The 23,804-nt window shown below is 53.6% G+C and overlaps 2 protein-coding genes across 5 annotated transcripts; one reads left to right on the top strand and one right to left on the bottom strand.

Moving 5' to 3' along the window:
- The first annotated feature begins 2,911 nt into the window (after positions 1–2,911).
- On the top strand, positions 2,912–7,437 carry TOR2A (torsin family 2 member A). 4 transcript variants are annotated; one of them, XM_006074488.4, is made up of 5 exons: positions 2,953–3,557; positions 4,176–4,441; positions 5,386–5,561; positions 6,227–6,354; positions 6,674–7,437. In XM_006074488.4, the coding sequence occupies exons 1-5, from the start codon at positions 3,407–3,409 to the stop codon at positions 6,916–6,918; spliced, it is 966 nt and encodes a 321-aa protein (XP_006074550.2). In that variant the 5' UTR covers positions 2,953–3,406; the 3' UTR covers positions 6,919–7,437. The 4 variants fall into 4 exon arrangements, with proteins under 4 accessions (XP_006074551.2, XP_006074550.2, XP_044782311.1 ...); XM_006074489.4 differs by lacking the exon at positions 6,227–6,354 and having other exon boundaries at positions 2,912–3,557; positions 6,674–6,809; XM_044926376.2 differs by lacking the exons at positions 2,953–3,557; positions 4,176–4,441 and adding an exon at positions 4,773–4,792.
- Positions 7,438–7,544: 107 nt separating this feature from the next.
- TTC16 (tetratricopeptide repeat domain 16) lies at positions 7,545–23,387 on the bottom strand. Its single transcript, XM_006074486.4, is given in 14 exon segments — positions 7,545–8,809; positions 9,863–9,947; positions 10,993–11,152; positions 11,305–11,447; positions 12,576–12,741; positions 16,360–16,501; positions 16,873–17,117; positions 17,776–17,990; positions 19,796–19,925; positions 20,005–20,105; positions 21,518–21,661; positions 21,815–21,905; positions 22,236–22,408; positions 23,046–23,387. Coding segments are annotated over 14 exon segments (3,078 nt in total). The 5' UTR covers positions 23,064–23,387.
- Positions 23,388–23,804: the final 417 nt, after the last annotated feature.

Below are 23,804 nucleotides of genomic sequence, written 5' to 3'. Positions count from 1 at the left end.
AAGCCTCCCCAGAAGCGGGCTGGCTGTGATGGACCAGACTGCACAGAAGCGTGGCCAAGAGCAGCTACCCCACGTCCAAGGAGTGGCGGCTGCGCGGGCTCAGGAGGGCCAAGAGGAGCTACTCCACGTTCAAGGTCAGGAGGGGTGGCTGTGAGGAGATACCCCTTGTCCAAGGTAAGGAGCAGCAGCTGTGCTTTGCTGGAGCAGCCTTGAAGAGATACCCCACATCCAAGGTAAGAGAAACACAGGTAAGATGGTAGGTATTGCGAGAGGCATCAGAGGGCAGACACACAAACCATAATCACAGAAAACTAGTCAGTCTAATCACACGGACCACAGCCTTGTCTAACTCAATGAAACTAAGCCATGCTGTGTGGGGCCACCCAAGACAGGCGGGTCATGGTGGAGAGGTCTGACAGAATGTGGTCCACTGGAGAAGGGAATGGCAAACCACTTCAGTATTCTTGCCTTCAGAACCCCATGAACAGTATGAAAAGGCAAAATGATAGGATACTGAAAGAAGAACTCCCCAGGATGGTAGGTGCCCAATATGCTACTGGAGATCAGTGGAGAAATAACCCCAGAAAGAATGAAGGGATGGAGCCAAAGCAAAAAGAATACCCAGCTAGTGGATGTGACTGGTGATAAAAGCAAGGTCCGATGCTGTAAAGAGCAATATTGCATAGGAACCTGGAATGTTAGGTCCATGAATCAAGGCAAATTGGAAGTGGTCAAACAGGAGATTATTTAACTTATATGCAGAGCACATCATGAGAAACGCTGGTCTGGAAGAAGCACAAGCTGGAATCAAGATTGCCAGGAGAAATATCAATAACCTCAGATATGCAGATGAAACCGCCCTTATGGCAGAAAGTGAAGAGGAACTAAAAAGCCTCTTGATGAAAGTGAAAGAGGAGAGTGAAAAAGTTGGCTTAAAGCTCAACATTCAGAAAACGAAGATCATGGCATCTGGTCCCATCACTTTATGGGAAATAGATGGGGAAACAGTGTCAGACTTTATTTTTTTGGGCTCCAAAATCACTGCCGATGGTGACTGCAGCCATGAAATTAAAAGACACTTACTCCTTGGAAGGAAAGTTATGACCAATCTAGAGAGCATATTGAAAAGCAGAGACATTACTTTGCCAACAAAGGTCCATCTAGTCAAGGCTATGGTTTTTCCAGTGGTCATGTATGGATGTGAGAGTTGGACTGTGAAGAAAGCTGAGCGCCGAAGAATTGATGCTTTTGAACTGTTGTGTTGGAGAAGACTCTTGAGAGTCCCTTGGACTGCAAGGAGATCCAACCAGTCCATTCTGAAGGAGATAGCCCTGGGTGTTCATTGGAAGGAATGATGCTAAAGCTGAAACTCCAGTACTTTGGCCACCTCATGCAAAAAGTTGACTCATTGGAAAAGACTCTGATGCTGGGAGGAATTGGGGGCAGGAGGAGAAGGGGACGACAGAGGATGAGATGGCTGGATGGCATCACTGACTTGATGGACGTGAGTCTGAGTGAACTCCGGGAGTTGGTGATGGACAGGGAGGCCTGGTGTGCTGTGATTCGTGGGGTCGCAAAGAGTCGGACATGACTGAGCGACTGAACTGAACTGAAACAGGAGATGACAAGAGTGAACGTCAACATTCTAGGAATCAGTGAATTAAAATGGACTGGAATGGGTGAATTTAACTCAGATGATCATTATATCTACTACTGTGGGCAGGAATCCCTTAGAAGAAATGAAGTAGCCATCATGGTCAACAAAAGAGTCTGAAATGCAGTACTTGGATGCATTCTCAAAAACGACAGAATGATCTCTGTTTCCAAGGCAAACCATTCAATATCACAGTAATCCAAGTCTATGGCCCAACCAGTAATGCTGAAGAAGCTGAAGTTGAATGGTTCTATGAAGACCTCCAAGACCTTTTAGAACTAACACCCAAAAAAGATGTCCTTTTCATTATAGGGGACTGGAATGCAAAAGTAGGAAGTCAAGAAACACCTGGGGTAACAGGCAAATTTGGCCTTGGAATACGGAATGAAGCAGGGCAAAGGTAAATAGAGTTCTGCCAAGAGAACGCACTGGTCATAACAAACACCCTCTTCCAACAACACAAGACTCTACACATGGACATCATCAGATGGTCAACACCAAAATCAGATTGATTATATTCTTTGCAGTCAAAGATGGAGAAGCTCTATACAGTCAGCAAAAACAAGACCAGGAGCTGAGTGTGGCTCAGATCATGAACTCCTTATTGGCAAATTCAGACTTTAATTGATGAAAGTAGGGAAAACCAGTAGACCATTCAAGTATGACCTAAATCAAATTCCTTATGATTATATAGTGGAAGTGAGAAATAGATTTAAGGGATTAGATCTGATAGAATGCCTGATAAACTATGGACGGAGGTTCGTAACATTGTACAGGAGACAGGGATCAAGACCATCCCCATGGAAAAGAAATGCAAAAAGCAAAATATAATGGATAAATATTTTTGGCCGTGCCCGGGGGTTATGTGAGATCCTATTTCCCCTACTAGGGATCAAACCTGTGCCCCCTGCAGTGGAAGCATGGAGTCTTAACAACTGGACTACCAGGGACGTTCCATAATGGATTTTCAATAATCATTTATTGATTATTTTGTGAGCCAAAACACTTCATGTGCTTGTAACTTCATGGAAATATCACCATCCCTCTGATGAGAGGTACTGTTATCATAAGATATACAAGGGGCATGCATTTGTGCTAAGTCTCTCAGTTGTGCCCAACTCTTTGCGACCCCATGGACTGTAGCCCACCAGGCTCCTCCTTCCATGGGATTCTCCAGGCAAGAATACTGGAGTGGGTTCCCATGCCCTCCTTCAGGGGATCTTCCCGACCCAGGGATCGAACTCGCTTTTCTTACCTCTCCTGCATTGGCAGGCGGGTTCTTTCCCACTCGCATCACCTGGGAAGCCCAAGATATACAAGGCACCGTATATTAAGGGCACATAATAGGTGCTCACCAAAAGCTATTGGCGCTCTTTTATCATATAAAAAGGGGCGGGGGGAGAGCACAGAAAAGGCGCTTTACAAGATACCGCACAAGTTTTTGCTACAGTTACGTCACCCTTGGTGGTCATAATCCGTCATTTATTATTGTTTCGGGGCTGTGATGGTCCCTCAGTTACCGTGGCCATGGAAACGCAGTGCGCAGTCCCGGATTGGACGGTTCGTGGGCTCCCCCTGGAGGCCGCCTTGCAAGCCTACGGGGGACCACAGGGAGGGCTTTGGAGACAGAAACGAGGGGAGCTGGGAGTTGTAGGCCGCAGGAGGTGGCCGCCGCGGGGCGATGCACGTCGGGAGTCGTAGTTCTCGGCAGAGGCGGTTGCCGGCCCCAGACTCAGCTTCGGCCTCACCCGGATGGCGGCTGCGACGCGCAGCTGCCGGCCCTGGGGCTCGCTCCTCAGGCTGATCTGGCTGGTCTCGGCCGCGGCCGCGTCCTGGGATCTGACTTCGCTGCGCTGCAACTTCGGCTCATTCTGCGAATGTGACTTCCGGCCCGACTTGCAGGGTAAGGAGCCGAGACCCGAGAGCCGGGCGGACTAGGGGAAACCTTGGATCCCGGGGTTGTGCCGGGGCCAGACGTGGAGAGTAGACCCAAGGGCAGACCCCCCCAGACTTCCAGACGGCCCGGGCTGGAAGTGGGCCCGGCGTTGAGGGACCCTGAGAGCCTGGGGCACAGGACTTGGGGCGAGGGTTTAGGGATGCCTGTTTGGAAGTCAGGATGGAGAGATGCCTTTGACAGCAGAGACCTGGGTGGTGGTCGAGGGTGGGCAGTTTAGACCTCCGCACTGGACTGGCCCATCAGGGGAGAAGCCTGCCTTGAAGTTGGGCAGGAGTCTGGGGCCGACCCTCTTGACAGCTGGCAACCATTTAGGGCTGAGCTGCGATCCAGAGGGCCACCTGGTGGGGGGGGGGGGGGCTGCAGAGCTGAGTCAGCCTGAGGCAGAGGACACCCGCTACCCCCTTCCCCCCATCCCTCCCCGTAGCCAAGGGCCTCACTCCCTTTCTGCAGACGGCTTGTAAAAAACAAGTCCCAGAACCCGGATTCCCAGACTTGACTTTCCTCCTGAAACTGTTCCTCTGCGGACTTGTGTCCTCATCTCCGACACTGTTCTTGTGGCCCTAGGTCTGGAGTGTGACCTGGCCCAGCACCTGGCGGGCCAGCACTTGGCCAGGTCGCTGGTGGTGAAGGCACTGAAGGCTTTCCTGCAGGATCCAGCCCCCACCAAGCCGCTGGTCCTCTCTCTGCATGGCTGGACCGGCACTGGCAAGTCCTATGTCAGCTCCCTGCTGGCGCACTACCTCTTCCGGGATGGCCTCCGTAGCCCCCACGTGCATCACTTTTCCCCAGTCATCCACTTCCCCCACCCCAGCCACATGGAGCGCTACAAGGTAGGCTGGTGGTGTCCTGGCCCACCCTCTGCCGGCACTGTAGGGTGACTCCTCTAGAGTGGGAGTGAGTCCTGAGCCCAGAGAGGGGAATCCCTTGCTCCAGGCAACACAGCCAGTTACAGCCTCAGCCCTCAGGACCCATCCTAAACAAAGCTGAGGGTGCTGTCACCTGCCAGGGAGTTCTTGATTTAATGCCTGGGGGCCAGTAAAGTACCTGCGTGCCAGGGTTGTTGTGAGGGACGTGCGACTATATTATCACAGGTGTTATTTATCGAGCACTTACCTTTGCCAGACAACCTGCATTATCTTCTCTCAGTAAAGCCCTTAGAGTAAGGGCTTTTGAGGCTCTGAGTAAGTGCTAGGAAATATTAGCTCTTTCGACTATTGTTGTTGATTGCAAGGTACTGTCCAGGCTGATCTGTTTCAGCTGTTACAACTCTGTTGTGAAGGTTCAGGGAGCAGGAAGGTGCGTTCCCCTTTTCTAGAAAGCAAGAGGTGTCAGGAAGGAGCCCCCTGGCAATGCAGGTGTGAGGCCTGGCTCTGCATCCCTGTTCTCTTGTTGACTTGCTGTGTGAGCTTGGATTACTCTCTGCCCCTCTCTGGGCCACAGTTTCATCATCAGCCTCATTAAGGGATCTTTGGGAGACCATATCTTCCTGAAAAGATGAATTCTTTTTAATATTTATTTTTATTTATTTGGCTGCATCTGTCTTAGCTGCAGCATGGGTGAGCTTTGATCTTTGTTGTAGCACATGGGATCTTTAGTTGTGGCATGTGGGATCTAGTTCCCTGACCAGGGATCGAACCTGGCCCCCTGCATTGGGAACACTGAGTCTTAAGCCACTGGACTGCCAGGGAAGCCCCATTAATTCTTGTTTTGGGAAGGAATCTGGGGTTGGGGAAGCAGCTCCAGGTGCCCTCATACTCTCGCCTCTCTCCCACAGAAGGATCTTAAGAGCTGGGTGCAGGGGAACCTCACTCTCTGCAGCCGCTCCCTCTTTCTCTTCGATGAGATGGACAAGCTGGCCCCAGGCCTGATAGAAGTCCTGCGACCTTTCCTGGGCTCCTCCTGGGTTGTCTATGGGACCAACTATCGCAAAGCCATCTTCATCTTCATCAGGTGGGGCCAACTTTGCAGCGGGCATTGGTGCGGGAACACTTGTCAGAGGTCTCAGCTATCCAGTCTGGTCCCATGGTCCCGTAGCAGAATACTGTTCCCCCCCAGGGCCCATTTGGATTCCCCCCAAAGTCCCCTGTACCCTCACTGGCGACACCGTCATTCAGGGTGTTTAACTCCCCTTTGACATTCTCAAAGCCTGGGTTCAGTCTCTTAATCCTAATTTTTTTTGTGGCACTCCTGCTGGGTTAAGAGTTTTCCCTCTTTTGTGGCCAAGAGGACACAGGCCTGGGGAAAAAACAGGACTAGGAACCAGTCCCACCTCTGAGAGTCCTAGCTGTGTTTCTTTGGGCAAATCGCTTCACTTCTCTGAGCTCCCATCTCCTTTTCTGAAAGTAGGGCCAATCTTAATGCCCTAGTGTCCTCCTCGAGGCTGAGTGAGGAAAGTAGGTAAGGGACCTAAAAGTGTCCTATTAATAGAGACTGTAAAGTGCATGGCACAGATGGGCAAACTTCCGGGGTCGTGGTTATGGATGAGCTCAGGAGAGGGGAAGCGGTTCCTGGGGCGTTTTGAGTGAGCTGGGCCCCTGGTTCAGGTCCCGTTAGGAGGCTTGTGGGAAGCCAGAGCTACATCCTGCCCTCACTGTCTGCGTCCCCCGTGGTTTTAGCAACACCGGTGGCGAGCAGATCAACCAGGTGGTGTTGGAGGCGTGGCGCAGCCGCCGGGAACGTGAAGAGATCGGCCTGCGGGAGCTGGGGCCAGTCATCTCCCAGGCTGTGCTGGACAACCCGCACCGTGAGTTCAGCGGAGGACCCCACGCCAGAGGGGCTTCCAGACTCGGGTCTCACTCCCAGATCACACCCAGGGCTGGGCTGGACTCCCTGGGGGTGGGCCAGGCTCTCCCAGGTCAGATGCTCAGCCCACCGACCCAGTACTTTCCAGCCCAGGCTTTGGCACTCGGGGCTGGCGGACAGCTTCCCCCGAGCCCAGCACCCAAGCTGGGCTGGGAGGTTTCAGGCCAGCAGCCTTCCTGCACTTCCTTCCCTGTGGGGGTGGGCGGGGGCCTGGCTGACCCCTGTGAACCACAGCCTCTTCCCATGGCTCCGCCCTGCAGATGGCTTCTGGCGCTCGGGCATCATGGAAGAGCATCTCCTGGACGTTCTGGTGCCCTTCCTGCCACTCCAGCGGCACCATGTGCGGCACTGTGTGCTCAACGAGCTGGCCCATCTGGGCCTGGAGCCCAGGGATGATGTGGTCCAGGCCGTGCTGGACAGCACCACCTTCTTCCCCGAGGACGAGCCGCTCTTTTCCTCCAATGGCTGCAAGATGGTGGCTTCCCGAATTGCCTTCTTCCTCTGACTCTCCCAGGTGGCATCCCTGTCCTCCTCTACCTGGCCAGGTTGTGAAGGAAAGCCCTGGACCCTGTGCCGGAGGGTCCCTGGTCCTGCAGCGTGGGACCCAGAGCATTCTGTGAAGATGAGGAGGGCTGTTGGCTGGGCCGTGAGACAGAAGGCCGGGGCAGGCCCTGGCTCTTCATTGGTCTGAGGGCATCTTGGCCTTTGCCTCCTTCCTCAGGGAAAGCACCGGTCACCCCAGAATTTCAAGGAGCCTTGACCGCAGCCTGAGCCTTCTTAAAATGTGAATTGTAACTCAGGGACAGTGGCTCGTGGCTGCTCCCTCCTTCTTCTCTCTGTTCCTCTGGCCCTTGCCCCAGTACCATACCCACGCCCAGCCCTGTGTCCCCATATGGTAAAACCAGGCTGAGACTTCTGTCTCCGTGAACAGAGGGACTCAAGTTCACACTGGAGCTGAGCTTTTCAAGTTTTTAATTTTGTACATGAAGAAAACAAATACAATAAATTTAGTCACGGGACCAGAGGATGTTGGCCCAGGTTCTGATTGCTTCTGAGGGAGGCTGCAGCGCGGAGCAGAGTGGGGAGAATCGCCCTGCACTGCAGTAAGAAGTGAGGGGCTGAGCATCCCTTTCAGAGAGCAGCCTCACTGCTGGGGCTGGGCTTCTATCTTGGGCCCTGGGCGGTCTGCATGTTGCTGAGACTTGGGTTCAGTCCCCAGGTGACCTCGGTCTTGCTGGAACCTGGGCTTGCACTCTGGCTCTGGGCTGCCTTGGACTGGCTAGGCCTCTGACTCTGAGCCTGGCCCTTGGTGGCCTCAGTGTTGGAGGGGCTCCAACTTGAGTCATAGGAAGTGCTGATTTTGCTGGGGCTTTGGATCATTCTCCAGCTTTGGTCCTGGGTGGCAGCTGCCTTTCTGAGTCTCCAGCTTTGACCATCAGCACCCTTGGACTTTTTGAGCCTCCGCCTTGAGCCCTGGGTGGCCTGGGTCTTGTTGAGCTTTTGCCTTGGGCTCCAGGCAGCCTCTGTCCTGCTGGGCCTCTGGTTTTGAATCTGGGTGGCGTCCGTCCTGCTGGGCCTCTGGCTGTGGATGAGGGTGGCCTCCGTCCTGCTGGGCCTCTGGCTGTGGATGAGGGTGGCCTCCGTCCTGCTGGGCCTCTGGCTGTGGATGAGGGTGGCCTCCGTCCTGCTGGGCCTCTGGCTGTGGATGATGGTGGCCTCCATCCTGCTGGGCCTTTGGCTTTGAATCTGGGTGGTGTCCGTCTTGCTGGGCCTCTGGCTTTGAATCTGGGTGGCGTCCGTCTTGCTGGGCCTCTGGCTTTGAATCTGGGTGGTGTCTGTCTTACTGGGCCTCTGGCTGTGAATGAGGGCAGCCTCCATCTTGCTGGGCCTCTGGCTGTTAATGAGGGCAGCCTCCATCTTGCTGGGCCTCTGGCTTTGAATCTGGGTGGCGTCCGTCTTGCTGGGCCTCTGGCTTTGAATCTGGGCGGTATCCGTCTTGCTGGGCCTCTGGCTTTGAATCTGGGCGGCATCCGTCTTGCTGGGCCTCTGGCTTTGAATCTGGGTGGCATCCGTCTTGCTGGGCCTCTGGCTGTGGATGAGGGCAGCCTCCATCTTGCTGGACCTCTGGCTTTGAATCTGGGTGGCATCCGTCTTGCTGGGCCTCTGGCTGTGGATGAGGGCGGCCTCTGTCTTGCTGGGCCTCTGGTGGTGGCCTGGGGTGGACTTGGTTTCTCTGGGGCTGTGGTTTAGGCTTAGGTCTTTCCTGCTGTCCCCCGAGTCTGAGGACTGTGTCCTTAGCAGTGAGGAGTCAGAGACTGTCACAGCAGTGGTGGAAGTGCTCCTGTATTCCTGACCCGTACTGGACGTCTCCGTCTCCGAGGTGGACCTGGTTCTGACTGGGAAGGATGTGTCCAGAGAAGCTGTCAGGCCGCCTTCCCCAGACAGTCCCAGGAAAGGGAGGCTTCTAGGCCTCACCTTTGCCTATGACCCAAAGGCCTTGTATGGCCAAGGGGGAAGGCCTCCCAGATCTCGCCAAGCGCAGCCTTCCTGGCACCCTGAGGCCTACAAGTGAGTCATGGCCATAAGATAAAGGGCAGAGATGGAGGCCCCCACTGCCCAGTGCTGGCCTCCACTCTGCGGCCGCCGCTCGCCCTCTGTGTCCGGCTACCACCAGCACCTGCGGGGGCCTGGCCCTCTGCAGCAATTCTCTGTACTCTACTCCGCCCACACGTCCCCCCTGGGTCCTAAAAACCCTTCCTGACTGCCCCCCCAAGGGGGGCTAAATGCACCCACAGTTCTCAGGACTCCCCTCCACGGTATGGCTGCACTGTCCAGCCCTCTGTGTCCCTTGTTCCCTTCAGGACCAAGATGTCCCTGGGGCAAGGACTGTGCCATTCACGTGTGCACCGGTGTCCTGCACAGGCTCAGCCCCGGGACACTCAGCACATTTACTGAATGGCAGGGAGGGGACTAGACGCCCCTACGTCCATCCCTCCCCAGACTGCCCACAGCTGCTCCTGGGACTCAGAGCCGCATTCCCAGGTTTTTCATTTTGTCCCTTCCATGTTGGCACCTGGCGGAGCTGAGGGTAAAAGCCCCCTAGACACGCATAGGCTCTGTGGGGTAATTTCAGGGAGAGGCCAAGGGGGCAGAGAGAAGAGGGACAGGGTTGAGCGGGGAATGAAGGTGGAGCAGGCAGCAATGATGAAGTGCCTCGAGTGAGAGCTCCTGCCCAGGCTGTGTGCTGGGCATCCCTGAGGGTTCCTCTCACTCCCCTTCTCTGGACCCGCCACCCCCCTCCCACACCCCCAGCAAAGCTGGGATGAGCCCTCCTGCTCCACATATACACAGCAGTAAGCAGCAGAGGCCAGATTCATACCCAGGCCTGGGAGCCTCTGACTTCTGACCTTTGCCCTCCCTGCTGCATTGGCCCATGCAGGGGGACTTACAGCCCAAGATGGAGCCTAAAGAGGTCTGGCTGATGTAGCTGTTGGTCAAGGATGACTCCTTGCTGGGGGCCGGCTTCAGCTTCTCCTAGGGTCAGAGACAGGCTGGGCAGTTGGCAGGCCGTGGGAGGCCGCAGCTCTAGAAGGCCAGCCACTTAGAGCTCCTCGGGGGCTGAAGTTTAGGGCTGGATGGGGACATGGAGCAGTTGACTGCTTGTGCACTTGTCGGCAGTGTTAGGAACCAGAACAGCCCTGACGGAGGAGGGGCCCAGAGCCAGGAGAGAGGGGCTTCTGGAAAACTGGGAATGTGTTCTTTCTTGAGCTGGAGAATGGAATCATGGCGGATATTCAGTTTGTGAAAATTCATCAAACAGTTCGCTGAGGATTTGTGTATTTTATGTTCCACTCAATGAAAAGTTTTTAGCAATGAATCCAAGTGTTAAAATTCTGAGGGCTTCCCTGGTAGTCCAGTGGTTAGGAATCCGCCTGCTCATGCAGGGGACACAGGTTCAATCCCTGGTCCGGGAAGAGCCCACATGCCACAGGGCAACTAAGCCAGTGCACCACAACTCTGGAGCCTGAGCTCCAGAGCCATGACTTGCAACCACTGAGCCCGTGGGCCTCGAGCCCACGCCCCACGACAAGGGAAGCCACTGCAATGAGACGCCCGCACACCGCAGCAAAGAGGAGCCCCCCCCACTGCAACTAGAGGTGAAAGGAAGCCGCTCAGTCGTGTCCGACTCTTTACAACCCCATGGACTGTAGTCCACTAGGCTCCTCCATCCATGGAATTTTCTAGGCAAGAGTACTGGAGTGGGTTGCCATTCCCTTCTCCAGGGGATCTTCCTGACCCAAGGATCAAACCCAGATCTCCCGCATTGCGGGAAGGTGAGTGTGGACAAAGTGTAGGAAGCCTGCCTCTGTGAGGGGCCCCCATTTTCACCTGCACTCCTTCAGGTGTACCCCTTTACTGGTACATTCTCCACCTCACAGCAACATGTCCCCAGCCCAGGTCACATAGCTGAGTCGTGGCAGAGCCAGGCTCTAGCCAGCCTGTAGCCCTCAGCCCTGGCTTGGGGTACAGTCCTCCCTGCGCCTCCAGGAAACCCGGCCCTGGCATGGGGCGCACTTACCTTCTTCCCAGGAACCTGCACCTCTTCCTCTGGGCCTTCTGGCTTTGCCTGCGGGAACTGGAGAGGGGCCTCCATCTCCTTGGGGGTCTCCAGTAAAGGCGGCTCCAGCTTCCAAGAGAGGATCACGGCCCGGGCCCTCTGTTCCCGATCCTTGAGCTGCCTGCCAAAGCGAGTTGTCAGAGCGCTGGGTAAGCCTCTCTGACTCACCCTGCCCTCCCTGGGATTGGATGGTGGCCCGAAAAGGCAAGTAGGTGCTTTGAGCCCTAGCTGTCCCCCAGCTCTGGGCCTGTGGGCCCTCCTGTAGAAACTTACCCCAGGATGTCCTGAGGGGTCCTGGTGTACATGCTGTGCTCCACCACCCGCTCCAGCTGCAACCTAGCCAGGTTTGCCACCTGGCTGCTTAGCACCTCTTCCACTGACATGCCAGGGAAAAGACTGGCCATCAGCGGAAGCAGCTGCCAGGAAGGAAGGTGACCAGAGTCAGGTGTGGGCCAGGACAGGGGCAGATGGTGTGGCGCTGCCTTGACTGGCAGAGTCCCTTCTCAGGGCCGAAGAAGAGAAGGGTTTACAAATTCAGCATCAGTCGCTCAGTCTCAGCTGACTCTTTGTGACTCCATGGACTGCAGCAACCTGCCAGGCTCCTCCGTCCATGGGATTTTTTCCAGGTAAGAATATAGAAGTGAGTTGCCATTTCCTTCTGCACGGGCTCTTCCCAATCCAGGGATCGAACCTGAGTCTTCTGCATTGCAGGCAGACTCTTTACCATCTGAGCCATCAGGGAAGCCCTTTTATAAATTGTTGTTTCTAAAGGGCTAGACCCTTTGGGCCTGAACTACTGGGAGATCTTGAGAAAGGAACTATTACGTGAGGGAGTTCTGAGTCTGATCATGGGTTCTGGAGTCAGCTTGGAGGGTGTGACCTCCAAGCTCCATGACCTGGCCCAAGGGAACTGACTTCTCTGAGCCCTACCCTCTTCCCTCTGTAGATTATGGGATGATGATAATGTTACCTGTCTCGTAGGTGTTAAAGAGGGTTAAACAGGGTGATATAAGCTGAAGTGGTTAGAACAGTGCCTGGCTCTGTGTTACCTGCTCAGTCGTGTCCAACTCTTTGCGACCCCATGGACTGTAGCCTTCCAGGCTCCTCTATCCATGGAACTCTCCAGGCAAGAGTACTGGCGTGGGTTGCCATTTCCTTCTCCAAGAACAGTGCCTGGCACATAGTAAATGCTCTGGCATCATTATTGGCTTAGTCACTCAGTCATGTCCGACTCTTGTGACCCCATGTACTGTAGCCCATCAGGCTCCTCTGTCCAAGGGATTTGTCAGGCAAGAATACTGGAGTGGGTTGTCATTTCCTTCTCTAGGGGATCTTCTGAACCCAGCGATTGAACTTGTGTCTCCTGCTTTGGCAGGCAGATTCTTTACCGCTGACCCACCAGAGAAGGTACATAGTAAATGCTCTGGCATTAGCAGCGCATATCACTGCTAAGAATCCAGGTTTCTTTTAGGGACAGGGCGTATCTTGAGGAGGTCAGAGGTATTGACTCTGGAGCCTACCCTCCTGGCCCAGCAAGAACACACCTTGGGTTGCTTGGGGTCAAGGAGCAGGACAGTGGCAACATCCTGGCGGGCCCCAAAAATGTTCTGCATGAGCTGCCGGCTCCTGGCGCGGTACAGGTAGTACTGGGGCTTCTGGGGATTGTGCTGGATGGCCATTGAGAAGTGGTTCTCTGCCTTCTGGAACTGCCTGCAGGACACAGTGGGCCACAGGGTGCTCTGAGCCGGGCCACCTAGGAGAAATGGGCGCTTGTGGACCTCCCTGGGGAGTTTGGGGAAAACCAGGCTAGCTTCTGCTCCCTGCCACCAGCACCCCTCCTGATGGACCCCACACTTAAATGCTAGTGTAAAGCCAAAATAAGTGGACATTTTTATGATCTTGGAATAGGAAGGGCTTTCTGAATGTCACAAACCCAGCAGCTAAATATGAAAAAAAAAAAAAAAACTAATTTGACCACAATTAAATCCCATTATTTAGCAGCAAAAACACCGCAAAAGAAAGCAGCAAATAGGGAAGAATATTTTGCCACATAAGGCAGATAATAAGCAAACTTTCTAGCCTACAAAGAACTCTTATAACCAAAAAAAGTTTTGATTGGTTAATTTAAAAGCAAATGGGAGAACAATTTAGACAGACCATAATGTGCCAATGCTGCTACTGCTGCTGCTAAGTCGCTTCAGTCGTGTCCGACTCTGTGCAACCCCAGAGACGGCAGCCCCCCAGGCTCCCCCGTCCCTGGGATTCTCCAGGCAAGAACATTGAAGTGGGTTGCCGTTTCCTCTTCCAATGCATGAAAGTGAAAAGTGAAAGTGAAGTCACTCAGTCGTGTCTGACTCTTAGCGACCTGGTGGACTGTAGCCTACCAGGCTCCTCCGTCCATGGGATTTTCCAGGCAAGAGTACTGGAGTGGGGTGCCATTGCCTTCTCCGAATAAACACTTGAAAAATGCTGTCCTGCACCCACAATTTAAATATGCAAAGTCAATCCAATGCAAGAGAACCACTTTTTTTTTTTTTATGCAAAAAAGCAAAATGGCTGTATGGGTAGGCCTTACAAATAGCTGTGAAAAGAAAAGAAGTGAAAAGCAAAGGAGAAAAGGAAAGATATAAGCATCTGAATGCAGAGTTCCAAAGAATAGCAAGAAGAGATAAGAAAGCCTTCTTCAGCAATCAGTGCAAAGAAACAGAGGAAAACAACAGAATGGGAAAGACTAGAGATCTCTTCAAGAAAATTAGAGATACCAAGGGAACATTTCATGCAAAGATGGGCTCGATAAAGGACAGAAATGGTATGGACCTAACAGAAGCAGAAGATATTAAGACGAGGTGGCAAGAATACACAGAAGAACTGTACAGAAAAGATCTTCACGACCCAGATAATCACGATGGTGTGATCACAGACCTAGAGCCAGACGTCCTGGAATGTGAAGTCAAGTGGGCCTTAGAAAGCATCACTACGAACAAAGCTAGGTGATGGAATTCCAGTTGAGCTATTTCAAATCCTGAAAGATGATGCTGTAAAAGTGCTGCACTCAATATGCCAGCAAATTTGGAAAACTCAGCAGTGGCCACAGAACTGGAAAAGGTCAGTTGTCATTCCAATCCCAAAGAAAGGCAATGCCAAAGAATGCTCAAACTACTGCACAATTGCACTCATCTACACGCTAGTAAAATAATGCTCAAAATTCTCCAAGCCAGGCTTTAGCAATATGTGAACCATGAACTTCCTGATGTTCAAGCTGGTTTTAGAAAAGGCAGAGGAACCAGAGATCAAATTGCCAACGTCCGCTGGATCATGGAAAAAGCAAGAGAGTTCCAGAAAAACATCTATTTCTGCTTTATTGACTATGCCAAAGCCTTTGACTGTGTGGATCACAATAAACTGTGGAAAATTCTGAAAGAGATGGGAATACCAGACCACCTGACCTGCCTCTTGAGAAACCTGTATGCAGGTCAGGAAGCAACAGTTAGAACTGGACATGGAACAACAGACTGGTTCCACATAGGAAAAGGAGTACGTCAAGGCTGTATATTGTCACCCTGCTTATTTAACTTATATGCACAGTACATCATGAGAAATTCTGGACTGGAAGAAACACAAGCTGGAATCAAGATTGCCGGGAGAAATATCAATAACCTCAGATATGCAGATGACACCACCTTTATGGCAGAAAGTGAAGAGGAACTAAAAAGCCTCTTGATGAAAGTGAAAGTGGAGAGTGAAAAAGATGGCTTAAAGCTCAACATTCAGAAAATGAAGGTCATGGCATCTGGTCCCATCGCTTCATGGGAAATAGATGGGGAAACAGTGGAAACAGTGTCAGACTTTATTTTTTGGGCTCCAAAATCACTGCAGATAGTGACTACAGCCATGAAATCAAAAGACGCTTACTCCTTGGAAGGAAAGTTATGACCAACCTAGATAGCATATTCAAAAGCAGAGACATCACTTTGCCAACAAAGGTCCATCTAGTCAAGGCTATGGTTTTTCCAGTGGTCATGTATAGATGTGAGAGTTGGACTGTGAAGAAGGCTGAGCGCCAAAGAATTGATGCTTTTGAACTGTTGTGTTGGAGAAGACTCTTGAGAGTCCCTTGGACTGCAAGGAGATCGGCCCTGGGATTTCTTTGGAAGGAATGATGCTAAAGCTGAAACTCCAGTACTTTGGGCACCTCATGCGAAGAGTAGACTCATTGGAAAAGACTCTGATGCTGGGAGGGATTGGGGGCAGGAGGAGAAGGGGACGACAGAGGATGAGATGGCTGGATGGCATCACTGACTCGAAGGACATGAGTCTGGGTGAACTCCAGGCGTTGGTGATGGACAGGGAGGCCTGGCGTGCTGCGGTTCATGGGGTCACAAAGAGTCGGACACGACTGAGCAACTGAACTGAACTGAACAGATTAGCAAAGTTAAAAAATAGTGTTAATACTCTGTGCTAGGGAGGTTTGGGGAAATGAAGACTTTCTTTTACTGGGGGAAGTTTATATTGGTTCATTGTTTTTTTTGGAGAACAATTGGGTATCATCTTTAAAATGTTAAAATTTCACACTCAACAATTTAACTTCCAGCAATCTAACTACAGAATTACCAGTATGAATGGATGGAAACATATGTCTTGGGTCTCATTACTGCATTATTTATAAAAAAAAACAACAACACTGAAAACAGCCCAAATTCATCAGCAGACTATTGTCTAGAGAAATTAATTGTGGTATTTCCGCAGAATGGAATACTTTGCAAACAATAAAAGAGAATGTAGTCATCCTATATGTAACGGCCATGGGAAGTAAAAAAGCCTGTCAAATATTAGCACGATCTCACTTTTGTAAAATGATAGTAATTGTTAATATATGCATAGAAATCAATCTGGAGGACTCTTTACCAAACTCACCCAGACAGGGGAGGCGTTGGCAGACAGGTATTAGAAGCAACTTCCATTTTCTGAATCTTATGTTACTGAATACTTACTTTTTTTTTTTTAATAAAAAGCCTAATTACAATAACAATATTCAGGGAAAAAGTGAAGGATTTTTAGCGAAAACTTGGAAAATAAAATTGATATTTAGGAGACTTAACTGGGAGAGCAGCGACATCTTGACTCAGGGAGCCCAAGCAGGCGGCTTCATCCGACTTCCCCGGCCCCGCCCATAGCCCAGTCCGCCCCGCCCATAACCCAGTCCGCCCCGCCCATAACCCAGTCCGCCCCGCCCATAGCCCAGTCCGCCCCGCCCATAGCCCAGTCCGCCCCGCCCATAGCCCAGTCCGCCCCGCCCCCGGCCCCGCCCCACCCACCATCGGCTCACACCTGCTCTGCTGCTCGCAGAAGCCCAACTTCTCCTGCAACAGGCCCATGCGCAGGTGGGCGCCCTCGTCCTTCGGACTCAGTGCCAGCGCCTGCTGGTAGTCCGCCTCAGCATAGGTCAGGTTGCCCAGCTGGAAGAAGCAATCTGGAGCGCGGGGACTGAGTGGGGACCGCAAAAACCCAGGGCGCAGGAGCCGCGGCCCAGTTGGCTCCACCCCCTAGGAGGCGGGGCCTGCAACTGGTTATACCCGTGGGCGGTCGCCAGCACCTGCAGCTGCTTTTCCGTGCAGCTAGGCACCTCTTTCCAGATACCTGATCTGAGCATTTTGAAGGACTATGTAGCCAGATGGTCTCTCAAACAACGTTCCGCGCCCCGGCCCCCAGTAGTGTGTCTCAGTGGGACACTGAGACTCCTCTTCGGCCTCTTCTCCCTCCCTCCCTCGGGGCCCTCGAGCGCCCAGTCCAGGCCTTAGAGAGGCAAGGGGCTCACGCCGGGCTCCCCCGGTCCCCACTCACCGCCGCGGTTGATGTAGAGGCCTTTCTCCTGCTGCTCGTCCTTGAGCGCCTTGTTGAGCAGCAGCACGCTCTCCTGGTAGGCTCCCTGCATGTAGCAGTGCACCGCGAAGTCGTTGTAGGCCAGCAGCAGTTGGCGCTGGGCCTGCTGCACCAGCTCCTCTTGGTGGTCGCTCATCATGTCCAGCGCCTTCAGGAAGTCCTCCACTGCCAAGTCAAAATCCTGGAGCCGTCGGTACATGGTGCCCCTACGGGAGAGGCATATGAGAGCCAGAGCACCCCCACCGACTCGGAGTGTCCCAGAGAGTGGATGCAGCTCTGGGTCCTCTGACCTCTGGAGGTGGCAGGGGGGCCTCCCCGCTCATGCATTAGATTTGGCCTGTGCGGCTCCCCAATTGCTACTGAGCTAGCCTGGTGATTCTACTTTCCTTTACAAATAACTTCTCTCTCTTTTTGGGAGCAACGTGCCTGCCAGCCGCTCTGCTAAGGCTTTTTGTACACAGGATGTTTTACCTCCACTGTTTCTTGAAAAAAGCCAGGGTCAGGGAAGTTAAATGGCCCAGAATGAGGTGTTGAGCCCTTGCTGGAGAGGTAGGGGGCGCAAATTCAAACCTAAGCCTCCTCTCCTGGGCTGAGTTGGGCTGAGCCTCCCAGTATAAACTGCTCAGCAGTCCTGGGGGTCCAGGATTCCCAGGTTAACAGGCTGCTGCCTGCCCCTTCTCCAGAAGCAGTAGCAGAAACCACCTCCCATGATCCCTCGGTCCTGATGGCGAGCAGGGAAAGACCCTTAGAGACTAGATGGGGAGACTGAGACCTGGGGAGGGTCATGGGCTCTCCTGAGATCACACAGCACATCTGAGGCAAGGCAGAGCCTGGGACCCAAGACAGCATTTCCCCACCCAATACCGGAAGAGGAAGAAGCTGGGGTCCAGAGGGTTGTTCTCAATGGCACAGTTGATGCACTGCAGCGCATGTTGCAACTTGCCCTGCACGGCCAGGACCCCGGCATCTTGGCGTGCCTGCTCGGCCTGGCCCACCATCACCTGGAGCAGCACCTTGGCCTGTGGGTGCTTGGGATCCAATAGCAAGGCACTGTGTAGGTCTCGATAGCAGAGGTTGGGCTGTGGGGGTGCAAGGCAGGGATGGCGTCAGGGCTGCACCCAAGCTGAACTCTCCCCTGTTCACTGTGGGGAGGCAGACCTCTGGGCAGGCCAGCATCATGCCACCCATCTTCAGTGCCCCACCGCCCCCCCCCCTCTGTTGCTATTTTGTCTTTTCTATCTCTTGAAGGAGGAAGGGAGCATTGTGGGAAAATCCTATCCAAGGCCCCATCCCTACTGGCCCCTTTCCAGATGTGACCTCAGGTGAGCCAGGTCTGCCTCAGTGGTTTTTTCTGTAAAATGGAGCTACAGATGCCTCCTCCTTGCAGGACTTCTGCGAGGCTCACTTGAGGTAGGGGGAGGCCATGATCTCCTGACCATGACTGTCATGTTCTCCCTGTCCTCCCCGGTACACCCTCCCGGACACCTCTGACCTTTAAGCCCAAGGCAACTCTAACCAAGAACAGATTCAGGCCTGGGCATGAGCAGAAAACATCCCTAGGCAAACACCTTCCACTGGGTGAGCAGGTCAGTCAGTCAGTCAGTCAACAGTTTTAGCAAGCACCCCATGTCCTGTGGGGTAATTGGTTGAGGGCGAGAGAGGCAGTGTGGACACTGGGTGGGAGGGGAAAGATGGCAGAGGTTGGGACAGGGCTTTGGAACAGGTGGACTTGGGCTCAAGGGGAGCAAGTTAGCCAGACCATCTGAACCTGCTTCCTCATCTGTGAGAAGAGGACAGTGGGTTGTGTCTAACCTCAGAGGGTTACTGCCAGCCTTAGAGACAAATGTGAGTAAAGTGCTTAGAATGTGTCTATGCATTTTAGGGAGCAGCTGCAATCCCAACACTCAACAAGAATTGTCAATAATTACTAGTCTCCTACCTTTGAAGGAGACTCTCCCACTGAGTCACCTGTGGGACACAAGAGCCCAGCCCCCAGCAGAAGGAGGCTCTTGGTTCCAGCACCCTGAGGACACCCTGCCCACTCTAGCCCATCATGTTCCTCCCCTTCCTGAGTCTCCCTGCCTGCCCCCTGCCCCTGCCCCCTGTCCAGCACCCTGGCCAAACTGGAACAACAGGCCTTGTTCTGGACGCCTCTGTTTCCCTCACTCTCACCTCTCCAGCCCCCCAGTCAGTCTCTGGTCCTGATTCCAAAGGTCTGAAGAACTTGCCCCCCATCCTTGCCACCATCCTGCCCATCCTCCCCGAGCCCCACTCCTATCCAGATGGATGGTACCCAGGCTTCCAGTCTCCAGATTTGCCCCTCTGCCCCTGCCCCCCGAGCCCACATGCCCCCTGGTAGCCAAAAGGACTTTTCTAAGGCCCACTGCCCCAGGGAGCACCCTTCTGAGGTTCCTGCTGCTCCCCAGGAAGACGTCAGGGTGCCCCGGGGTTCATGAGATCCTGCCCATCACTCTCTCATCCCTGCAGCCCCTCCTTCCTTGTGACCCCAAGTCTCACATCTAAGGGATGCCTGGTGGCCTCTGATGGTGCTTCACATAATTGGGAAGTCAGTCCTTGTGTAATTATTTGCTGGGGGCCATTTCCCCTGGCCTGTGAGTTCTGTGAGGGCAGGGCAGGCCGAAGCTTCTCACCTTGTGGTTTTCAGGGATTGGAGCAGGCCTGGCAGAGAGCCAGGGCTGAATGATGCTGGAACAACTACCTGACTGGGCAGGAGTGGTCAGCGCTGGTCAGGGTTCGGGAAGGACAGGGCTCCCACCACACTGGGGGCTGTGGCCTCTGGGCTGGATAGCCTAGCCACCTCCTGTAATCTCAGCACCCAAACAGGGAGGAGACCCACCCATCGGCCCTGCCCGCCCTGTTCTACCTTATGGAAGAAGTTGTAGAGCCTGGCCCTGAGGATGTAGACATCCGCATTGGTGGTGCCTTGCTTCACCTCCTTGGTGACGAACAAGAGGCATTCACGATGCTTTTTGAGGGCCAGGAGACAGGCCATGCTGTGGGCGGAGGGTAAAGGTGCTTGGTCTGCCCAGTGAGGGGGACAAAGGCTAGTAAGCTCTTGATCAGGGTGCTCACCATCGATACCGGAAGCAGAATTTCTCAGGCTGGAGCTCAGAGGCTTGGGAGAAGACGGTCAAGGCATCCAGAAAGGCGCATTGCTCAAAAAGACACTGGCCCTGGTGACACAGAGGATTGTCAATCCTGCTTGTAACCCCAGCCCAGCAGCCTCCATGAATTGAGGGATGGCCATCACTGGGGTGGAATGACAAGGGATGGGGACAGAGTCCTTCAGATCAGAGAGAGATTTTAAGAGATAGAGATACAGACATAGAGAGATACAGAACTGGGGAGACAGCAAGACACAGAAATATACAGATAGTGACAGAGAGATAGCAATACAGACATAGGAACAGGGAAAAAAGAGAAAACCTGAGAGGTGGATCAGAACAGCAGGTCTAACGGAAACAGGCTCCTTCCTGGACCAGGGCTCCAGGTGCCAAGCCCTGTATTAAGAATACAGGGAATTTCTGTATTCTTAGGGATACATATAACTTAGGGAGTTCCCTGGCTGTCCAGTAGGTAGAACTCAGTGCTTTGACTGTAAGGATGTGTGTTGGGGAACTAAGATCCTGCAAGCTGCCCAGGTGCAGCAAAAAAAAAAAAAAAACCCTAAATATATCTCTTTGGGACTAGGTAACATTCCCCTTTTAGATGAAGGAACTGAGGCTCAGAGAAGTGAAGTGACCTTTCCAAGGGCACACAGAAAGAACAAGATTGGCCTCAGGACCCCCACAGACAGTTTAAGCATGTGGTCTGGTTTTAAGAATGTTTTTCAGAGTTGAATAATAATAATTATTATTCCTATTATTTTGGCTGCATAGCATGGCAGTGGGATCTTAGCTCCTGACTAGGGATCTAATCCAGGCCCCCCCCCCACCCCCCCACCACCTGCAGTGGAAATGCAGTGTCCTAACCACTGGACTACCAGGGAATTTCCAGAATTGAATTATTATTGACATTAAAAAACCAAGACATCAAAGTTGTGAACATGGGGGGCAAAAATCAGGACTTTGGGGGGATTTTATGGCTTAATATCACCTTTATTATGCATTACAAATGGGGGATACTCTTGTCTTTTTAGTGCTGGGAGCCTGTGGACTCTAGGGCTGTGGTGTCCAGTACAATAGCCACCTGCTGCCCATGGCCATACAAATTCAAATCGATTCTAATTAAATATCAGTACAATTAAAAAATTAGTTCCTCAGTCACACTCGCCACATTTCAAGGGCTCAGCAGTTCCACGTGGCTAGTGGCCATCAGAATGGACAGTAATCTTCGTGCCAAGTGATCGTTGTCACTACTGCAGAAAGTTCCATTGGATATACCCAGCCCTGGTGGTGGATGAACCTGGACGGTGGGAGAAGTCGTAAGAAGGAGTGGCAGGAGGGGACACAGACCCAGGCACAAGAAGGTCTCCAGGGAGTCAGGGCTGGCCCTGGGAGCAAGGAAAACCCCAGAGCTGGAGGGAGAGCAGCAGGCCGGGGTGGGAGGCGGGTGCCTTGTATGGGCCCAGGGCAGCGCCGGGCACCTTCAGGTAAAGCACCAGGGCGAGCCGCTCCAGGTAGTTGTTGTTCTCTGGCTGGGAGTGGTAGGCCTTCCGAAGGTTCTGGGCGGCCGAGGAGAAGTCGCAGAGCTGGATATAAGCCTCGGCTCTTAAGGCATAGAATTCTACCTGAGGGAGAGGGGACCCAGACTGCTGTTCCCCTCCCCATGATCCGCCCTGAGGTTTGCCACTTGGCTACCACAGGGACTCGGTGACCCTGAAAGGTGAGAGTGTAAGCGTGGGACAGCAACTGCCGGTGCCCACCCAAACCCTCCCTCTCACCAGCTGGGGGTCCAGGTGGAGGGCGCGGGAGAAGAAGAGCACGGCCATCTCCCAGTCCTCTTGCTCCAAGCACTGATGAGCTCGATGGTAGCTGTGGGGGGCAGAGGGGCACAGGCGGGGGGCGGGGGCTGGCCCTGACTTGGGACCAGCCCAAGACATAGAGCTGGGGCTTTGGGACTGGGTTGCAAGGAGTGGGGACTTGGGTAGGAAGACAAGAGGGGTAGACAGAGACCCAGGGAGAGGAGGATGGCCATTCTTGGAGCTCATCCAGCCTTTTTTTGCTGCTGAGGTAGAAGAGCCCTATTATACAGTTGAGCTCGCTGAAGCTCAGAGAGGGAGAGTAACTGGCCCAAGGCTGCACAGCATGTCAGTGGCTCTGCAGGGAAGGAACCTGGGACCCCTGGGCAAGGGAGTCACTCACTATTCCCTGACTTTGAGGGGCACGGTTAACCCCGTAGCCTTTGGTTTTATATCATCAAAGTTCTGGAAGATTTGGCTGGTCCCAAAGATGCGCTGGAGGGTCCCCTTTGGCACAGGAATCACCCATGGCTTTGGGATGTGTTGTGAGGGAGCTTTGTCATGCTCCAGACCATCCTGGAACCAAGCAACAGCAAGCTGGAGCAAGCCTCAAAGACAATCCCCACTCCACTGACACACTCTCCTCAGGTGTTTTACAGGATGGGGGAGGGGGTGGAAAGGGGGCCTGGGAGGAGGCACGGTCTGGGGTCTGGCGGCCCTCCCAGCCCCATTCCCCTTAATCTCTCTCCGGTCCTGCCTCTCTCCCCTGTGGTCAAGATCTCACGCTCACACTGCTCTCTGCTCTCCTCCTGGTCCCCCTCAGCTTCTACCGGCTACCGATACCCAAAACTCTTGTCTGCAGCTCAGGCCCTGCCCCAAGCCAAAGGCCCAGAGGGTCCAGCAACGTCTTGTGAGAAGATCTATGTTCCATTAGCCTGTAAGTCCTGTCTATCCCACTTCCTACAGATCTTTCAGATACCTCCTCTTCTCTCGTCTGGGTCACTGCCATCTCTGTCTCTATGCCAGCTCCCGCCACCCCTCCGACCTCCCCACCAGCCGCAGATCCTAAGACCTCTGTTCTTTGCACAGCAGCTAGGGACTTTACAGAATCGCACAACTGATCTGGCCTCTCCAGAACGAAAACCTTCCCTGCGAACCCATACATGGTCACTTCTCCCCCACCCTTTGCCTTTGCTTTAGCCTTCTCCCGCACCTCTCCGGAGTCTGTCATGAGGCCCCTTCGAGGAGGACCCCTCGGCCTGGACCAGCTTACTCGCGGTCCTCACTTTCCTCTTGGCCTCCTCCTCCGGACGTTGCTAGGCATCATCTCCAGGACGCCCACAGGCTCCGCCCCTCTTAGCCACGCCCCCGGAATCCCGAGGAGTCCAATCCCTGAAATCCAATTTCAAATCGAGACAGAAAGAGGCTGCGCGCTTAGTCGCTCAGTCGTGTCCCACTCTTTGCGACCCCATGGACTGTAGCCCGCCAGGCTCCTCTGTCCATGGGATTCTCCAGGCAAGAATACTGGAGTGGGTTGCCATGTCCTCCTCCCGGAGATCTTCCCGACCCAGGGATGGAATCCAGGTCTCCCACATTGCAGGCGGATTCCTTACCGTCTGAGCCACCAGAGAAGCCCAAGAATACTGGAGTGAGTAGCCTATCCCTTCTCCAGCGGATCTTCCCGACCCACAACGCTCTAAGAGATGACACCTTGCAATGGCTTTAGCAAGTTTTTATTAGCTGGGGAAGCCAAGGAAAAGGCTTGCCGGCTTTCCGCAGCGAGGCAGGGTCCCAGGGGTGGGTCAAAACAGGGCACACTCCTTCTCAATCCAGTGGTCAAACAAGGGCTCCGCGAGCCAACAAACCTCGCAGGAGACTGTGACGCGGCACCGCGGAATGCGCGGGGACGCCCGGACTAGGCCACCGCCCGGCCACTTCCGCCCCTCAGAAGGGTGGCGGCCACGTGGCCCGC

Source organism: Bubalus bubalis, chromosome 12 (genome assembly GCF_019923935.1).
Source record: "Bubalus bubalis isolate 160015118507 breed Murrah chromosome 12, NDDB_SH_1, whole genome shotgun sequence".
Taxonomy (NCBI): domain Eukaryota; kingdom Metazoa; phylum Chordata; class Mammalia; order Artiodactyla; family Bovidae; genus Bubalus; species Bubalus bubalis.
This window is presented reverse-complemented; position numbering and strand designations above follow the sequence as displayed.

What these genes read in the sequence shown, in the direction of transcription:
- TOR2A (XM_006074488.4), top strand. Translation starts at nt 3,407, where the DNA reads ATGGCGGCTGCGACGCGCAGCTGCCGGCCCTGGGGCTCGCTCCTCAGG. An exon ending in CTTCCGGCCCGACTTGCAGG is followed by an intron (nt 3,558 to 4,175) that starts GTAAGGAGCCGA and finishes TTGTGGCCCTAG; the next exon opens with GTCTGGAGTGTGACCTGGCC. An exon ending in GCCATCTTCATCTTCATCAG is followed by an intron (nt 5,562 to 6,226) that starts GTGGGGCCAACT and finishes CCGTGGTTTTAG; the next exon opens with CAACACCGGTGGCGAGCAGA.